The sequence below is a fragment of the Eumetopias jubatus genome, unplaced genomic scaffold (assembly GCF_037043125.1).
Source record: "Eumetopias jubatus isolate StellerSeaLion01/CBP00866 unplaced genomic scaffold, mEumJub1_p1.0 scaffold_172, whole genome shotgun sequence".
NCBI lineage: Eukaryota > Metazoa > Chordata > Mammalia > Carnivora > Otariidae > Eumetopias > Eumetopias jubatus.
The window spans coordinates 226,883-233,274 of NW_028274978.1; the positions used below are offsets into that span (position 1 = coordinate 226,883).

General features: G+C 62.4%; 1 protein-coding gene across 1 annotated transcript; it reads left to right on the forward strand.

Annotated features, from left to right (window-relative positions):
* Nucleotides 1–949: 949 nt before the first annotated feature.
* Nucleotides 950–3,819, forward strand: LOC148161544 (testis-specific Y-encoded protein 3-like). The gene is made up of 7 exons (XM_088020800.1): nt 950–1,114; nt 1,567–1,704; nt 1,966–2,175; nt 2,889–2,966; nt 3,106–3,217; nt 3,316–3,461; nt 3,555–3,819. The coding sequence occupies exons 1-7, from the start codon at nt 950–952 to the stop codon at nt 3,717–3,719; spliced, it is 1,014 nt and encodes a 337-aa protein (XP_087876926.1). The 3' UTR covers nt 3,720–3,819.
* The last annotated feature ends 2,573 nt before the right edge of the window (nt 3,820–6,392 follow it).

A 6,392-nucleotide genomic window follows, 5' to 3' on the forward strand; every position in this document is an offset into this window, starting at 1 on the left:
CCTTTGCTGTATGCTCTTGGCTCCAGGAAAAGGCATGCGTCCCTCTGTCCCCCATGGCAAACACACTGTGTGTCTGTGAGACTGTGTGAGGGTGTGTTTGTGTGGGCACTCAACCTGGCACCTTTTCGAGGATCACCGGACTGGCTGCCGGTCCCAGAGGGGGAGATGACTTTGATTTCCTGGGAAAGGAGCTGCTCCGAGACTCATCTGCATCTTTCTTCCTGAAGCCTTTAGGTTCCAGAGGCCGTGTGGCCAGAGGGGTCAGAGAAAGAGCACCGGAAGCCAAAGTCAGAGAGGAGGACGGAGAGGAGAGCGTGAGGAAAGGACAGGCGGACCGGTGGACAGAGAGCTCTTCCTCGCTCGTCTCCTGACCAGCAAAGGACATGCACTGGGACAAACTGTAGCCGCACATTTCCCCCGAGCAGGCAGACGGTTTCGGGGCCTCTGTCTCCTGGAATCGCACGATGACTACTCCAGGGCCTGGGCTGACCATTTCCACGCACACTGGACCAGGCTTCCCGGTGGTGCACACAGTGTCCCGAGTCTCAGAGGAGTCTATTCGGGAAGGGCGAGGGACAGCTTCGCATTGTTGGTAGAAAATCCAGGCAGAGGGCGCGCCCGACGAGGCCGCGGCAGGGGCGTGGGCGGGGTGGTGGGGTGCGGATGGTGTTGGGGGGCGGCGTGGGGGTGCGAGGGTTGGGGTCGGTGCAGCTGGGACCCCGAGGCCACCCCCGAGGAGGCGCACCGGCGGGCTCCCTTGCTGGATGGCTGTCTCCCGTGGGGGCGAGAGGCGGGGCCGGCGGCGGCCACGCCCACCACCGTGAGACTACTTGGACCCGGGGGCCGGCCCGCGTCCTGGGCGTGGCTCAGGGACTCCATCCCGCCAGGGCCGCACGGGTGCCCCGGCCAGGTCGGCCCCTTGGACACCCGGCCCCAGGCCCTTGTGCGCATGCGTCCCAGAGTCCGGCAGCCTCGGGGAAGAGACCGTTATCGGTCGCCGCCCCTGGGCGCCGGACGGAGCCCCACCTGCCGAGCCGCTTGCGGAGGCCTGCGCTCACACCTCCAGCCTTTCCCTCGCAGCTGCCCCAGCGAGGCAGGGTCCGGGGGTAGCGAGGTGGGGTCCGGGGGAGGCGGGGCGATCCCCAGAATCCTGAACCCGCCTCAGTCGGGGAAGGGGCCGGTCACGAGGTGTCTGTGCCCGGGGATAGAGGCCCCCGGGGCGAGCCGGGGGCGCAGAAGGCCCTAGGTGTGGGGATGGCCGACGAGGCTGTGCGGGAAGGGGAGGAGCGATGGGAGAGAGAGGATGCCATCCTGGTGGTGGAGCTGGTCCTAGTGGGGGCTGACCTGAGGTTGGTGCTGCAACTGGCCGTGTTGGAGGGGGAGGACGGAGAGGACGAGGAGGACACGGAGGAGGACACGGAGGAGGTAGACGAGGCTGACACGGAGGAGGAAGACGAGGCTAGGGAGGTTGAGGAGTCGGAGGAGGAGGGGGAGGGGGAGGAGGAGGAGGAGGAGGCTGACAAGGCTGTGGAGGAAGAGGGCGACGAGGCTGTAGTGGCTGAGCAGGAGCAGGGGGAGGAGGAGGAGGATGTGGACAGGGAGGAGGAGGGGGAGCCTGAGCATGCTGAGAAGGAGGAGGCTGAGGAGGCTGAGGAGGCTGAGCAGGAGCCAAGGGCGGAGGAGAAGCCCGAGGAAGAGGAGGAGGTGGAGGGGCCTGAAGAGGCTGAGCAAGAGGAGGGGGAGGAACAGGCTGAGGAGCAGGCTGTTGTGGAAGAGGCTGAGGTGGAGGAGGCTAAGGAGGAGCATGTTGGAGAGGAGGTGGCTGAGGCAGAGGAGGCTGGGGAGTGCGAGGAGCCTGAGGAGGGAGAGGAGGCTCAAGAGGCTGAGGAGGAGGCTGAGCACGAGGACCAGAGGGAGGAGGGCCAGAAGGAGGAAGAAGGGGCGCAGGAGCTGCAGGAGAAGCAGAAAGGGGAAGAACAGCCACAGGGGCGGCGGGGTCCGATCCCGTCCCCGCTCGAGGCTCTAGAGGCCTTGCAGTCAGAGCTGGAGCCCGAGAATAAACAAGCCAGCAGGTCCTCCTCTCGGCTCAGACTGAGCTATTGTCGGAGGCGGCAGCGTCACCTGGAACACCGAAGCGCCCTTATCCGGGGCATCCCTGGCTTCTGGGCCAAGGCTGTATCCTTGACGCTGTCATGGAGGAACCCGGATGTGGCCGGGCTAGAGCAAGAGGAACTGAAGGGAGGGGGCCGTTGAGTATCCAAATACATCGGTTGGAGAACCCCCCTCAACCCCAGCCACACCCCCGGCCGCGCCGCGGTGTGGGGGCCACGCTCATGCCCTGGTGATCCCGACAGCCTCAACATCCTCGTTCTGGTGGGGGTGGGGCCTGTGGGCCTCAGAGTGCTCTTGATGTCGCAAGAGGCACTGGAAGACCAGTGGGGGAGTAGGAGCAGAAGTCCAGCTGAGAATTAGGAATTAGGAGTCGCTGCAGGGCTTCTTCTCACAAAACAGCTGCAGGCAAAGCTCGGGTTCCCCTCGGGGTAACGCAGCAGGCCAGTGGCTGTGAGTGCCCACCTGCTCAGCCTGAGGCAGGAACGTGTGCTTGTCCGGAGATGAGCTAGTTGTGTCTGGCTGTCAGCACAGGAGGATGAGCTGGGGAGGGGGGTGTGGGGCGGGAGGGGTGGTCTCTCAGGATGCACAGCTTCCTGTGTGAGTGCCGAGATCTGCAGCATCCCCTGTGGGGACCCAGCGGGCCTTGACGCAGCCCGTGGGGAGGGAATGCAACCCGGGGAAGCAGACGGGAGGCCGTGCCCGGCCGCTGTCCAGACTTGCTCTGTTGTTGTAGCTCTTTCATCTCCAGCCCTCGGAGGGTCCTTGACTCACAGCAGTTTGTGAACCACCCCCAGATGTCAGCCGTGATCAGTAAGGAAGATGAAGGCCTCCTTGGCTACATGACGGATTTGAAGGTGTGGCGTGGCAGACTGAGACCGGGGCGGGGGACGGGAGTGGGGAGCGTGCTGAAGTGATCCATCTCTGAAGTCAGGACGGGGAGGTTCTGCTGGACAGAGATTTCACCCCCGTCTCCCCCACTCTGCCACCCGGCAGGTGGAGGATCTCAGGTTTCCCCGTGATTGCCGCCAGATCCTGCTCTTCTTTCGCAAGAACCCCTACTTCCGGAATGAAGTCATTGTGAAGGAGTATGTCCTCAGCGCTGCTGGTAAGAGGCCGCCGCCTGGATGGGCGGCCACAGGGACAGGAGGGGGGTCGAACCCGATTCTTTACCCGGTGCCTTCTCACATCCTTGTCTTCCGGCAGGGTACGGGCCTTTTCATTCCACTCCCATCCAGTGGCACCAGGATTATGAACAGGAGGCCTACAGTCGCAGGGACCACAACACCAGTCTTAACTTCTTCAACTGGTTCTCTGACCCCAGCTTTGCCAGCTCTAGCAGGATAGCCGAGGTGGGGCCCTGTGACAAAGAGCGGGAAGGACCCTGCTGGGCTCCCCGGCTGCTTGGGATGGGCCTCTGAGCCCTGCCCCGTTTCCCCTGCCAGATCATCATCGACGACCTGTGGCCCAACCCCCTGCAGTACTACATGAGGAAGAAGGCCCCAGGAGAGGGAACCGAGAGGAGGACAGGTGAGGGACCCAGGGTGTGGATGCCGAAATGTGCGCCATGGGGCTCCGTGGAACCATGGCTCCACCAATGGAGAACCTGAGGCTCAGAGGAACTCTCCAACGCAGGGGCCCCGGGTCAAAAGGGCATCACCGTCAGAGAGGGAGATTGGACAAGTGCAGTGCCAAACGGCTTCTGCCTGGGGAATCTTGAGGCAGGCGGGGCCAGGCAGCATCCATGAGCAGAGCTGGAGAGGCAAAGGCGGCTCGGCAGCTGCACTTGGGGGAATTGTCATTCCGGGGCCATGAGCCCCAACCTCAGGTCTCCTAGCACCGCCTTACACTTAGGCCCACCAAAGTTGCCTCCCGTCATGCTTGGCAGAGACGTGTGGGTATCCTGGCGCAAAGGCTCACCCCGCCGCCCCGTCACCTTTCTGTGTTGGTCTGGACACCACCGTTGAACCCTTCATTTCCATAGGCAGCTCCTTTCCTCCCGCCCCCAGGCACACCGAAAGCACTGGCCAGGGTGCACAGATTAGTTGAATACATGGGTGGAGGAAAGGTAAGGCGATCACAGTCAGCAGCAGGGAGTGGCATGGGAGAGGGACCGCCGTTCCCAGGGAGGGCCTTCAAACCCTGAAGCAACCTTACCTATGGCCCAGAGAAGGTACACACGGGTCTCCTCCTGAGTGCGTGTGTATCTGTCTGCGTCTCGGTGTGTCTGACCCTCCCAGGGAGCATCAAGAATTTGAGATGAATATGAGGGAGCATCGCACTTGACCGAAGCCAGTCCAGAAGCTTCAGATGCTCAGGCCAGTTCCTCTGCGCAGGAAGTAACCGAAGACTGGTGCGGGGGCGAAACATGGGGCAGATTGAGGCCCCAGGAGCCCTGGAAAAACATTGAAAGGTTGATAAACAAGGTCAAGTGTGCTTTGTGTGTGTGAACGCGCGTGTGCGCTGGCGCTCGGGTGTGCGCGCTCCCCTTTGGGGATGGGGGTCGGGGGAGGGCCTGAGCACATCGGCCTCATGTGGGTGTTTGACTTCTCTGCCTGGGCATTGCCGGCCCGTGGAATGGCTCGGCCTGTATGCTTGCCCAGAGGGCTAGGTCACACATGCGTGGGGACTGCATCCCAGGGGGCAGAGGTCCTTCCCCTGGAGGTGCGGGGGTGCTGGGCAGGGAGCGGAAATGAGACCAAGGCCCGCTCCCTGGGGCTCATCTCTTCCCTGGAGAAATGAGGACGTTCAAGGAAAGGGAGCGACGAGCCAGGGCCAATGTGTGTAGGACCCAGGTTCAGTGGATGGAGATGACAGTCGTCCAGGGATGCTCCCTGGTGGGTGACCTCAGACACATTCACTGCAAACGCCACGGGGGAGGCGGGGGGAGAACCCAAGGTTCATTACTCAGTTGAGCGGGCGCTGGAGCTCTTCCTGGGCCTAGGAATGCGCACAGGCTCTTGCTGACACGGTCAGCCTCTCAGAAGCAGCAACGATGATAGTGAGTGTGGGTCAGGCCTGATGGCGGGACGCTGGGAGAGGGGACAGAGTGAGGTGGGAAGGTAGGAAGGATGGCACTCTCAGTCGGGCACAGGAGCCAGGGCGAGCGTCTAATCTGTGGGGAAAGACACGCATACACACACACACACGCACAGATGCACACTCAGGGGCACAATCACTCACCCCCCATACGGACACACTCTTTCAGGCACTCCCACACACTGACACCCACACTCACTCTCACTCACCGCCCCACCCACACTCCTTCACTGACCCACATCCCCTGACATACGCCCACTCGGTCCCTCACTCAGGCACCCACTCACTCAGGCCCCTCCCCCACAGGCTCCTTCAGTCACATGTCCTGACACTCACACACTGACGCACCCAAGCTCCCCCAGAATCCCTAGGCCCCTGTTTCCCTAGGGCCCTCGTTTGGGGTCCGCCAGAGTGCAGAGAGTCAGAGGGGAGGGGCGGGGGTAGCACGATTGGTAAGTGCAAGGGACGGGCCACTCACCCGTGTGCTTTCTGTCCCATGATGACTCTGGGGCTGATATCCCTTAGCCTTCTGTGCGTCGGTCCATGGAAAGACCTGGAGCATACAGAGCAGCTGTCTAACGCCACACCCAGGAGGCGGTGAGGTGAGCCACTGGGGTGGTCTTCCCCCAAGCGGACGTCTGCTTTCCTGAGATGCCTCTGCCTGGGGAAGCTGGCAGACGACCGAGTCCGCTGCCAGTAGAGTGGGGAGATGTGAGCGTTTGCCCCACGAGGCTCTTCTCCATCCCCAGCTAAAGTGGCTGCAAGGCAGCAGCCCTGAGGGTGACGGACGATACTAATATTCCTGCCCCCCACCGCGCCGCACCCTGTGAAGCTCCCCGCTCCACAACTTCCGGGAAGTACGGCGGCTCTTTCCCAGAGGAGGGTTTGGCAGTCAAACAGCACGGATGCTGCTTGTCCCTTTCAGTATGCAGGACAGATCGCCTATCCAGCGTCAGGTTGTGGATTTGATGATCTGTAGGACCTAGCCTTGCCCCTTCCAGGGTGGGAAGAGGCGCCTGAGGCTCTAGGAGGGAAGGCTTGGCTCTCTCAGACTACGGGGAGACTGGCCTTCTCAGCTTCTTGGTCTGTAAATGCCGGGGTACCCGCCAGCTGGCCATTGGCTCCGCTTGTGCAGGTCAGATGAAAGTGTGACCTCAAAATCCGCAGCGGGACCAGGATAGCTCCCATGTTGGCGCACGGTCTGAGGGTTGTCCTAGGCTGGGCCGTTTTGGTGGACCGCAGGG

Bases quoted from the DNA above. Each gene is read 5' to 3' on its own strand.
- LOC148161544 (XM_088020800.1), top strand. From the start codon at position 950: ATGCGTCCCAGAGTCCGGCAGCCTCGGGGAAGAGACCGTTATCGGTCG. The intron at 1,705-1,965 runs GTGGAGGGGCCT...CAGGAGAAGCAG, and splicing joins AGCCCGAGGAAGAGGAGGAG to AAAGGGGAAGAACAGCCACA. The intron at 3,218-3,315 runs GTAAGAGGCCGC...GTCTTCCGGCAG, and splicing joins GTATGTCCTCAGCGCTGCTG to GGTACGGGCCTTTTCATTCC.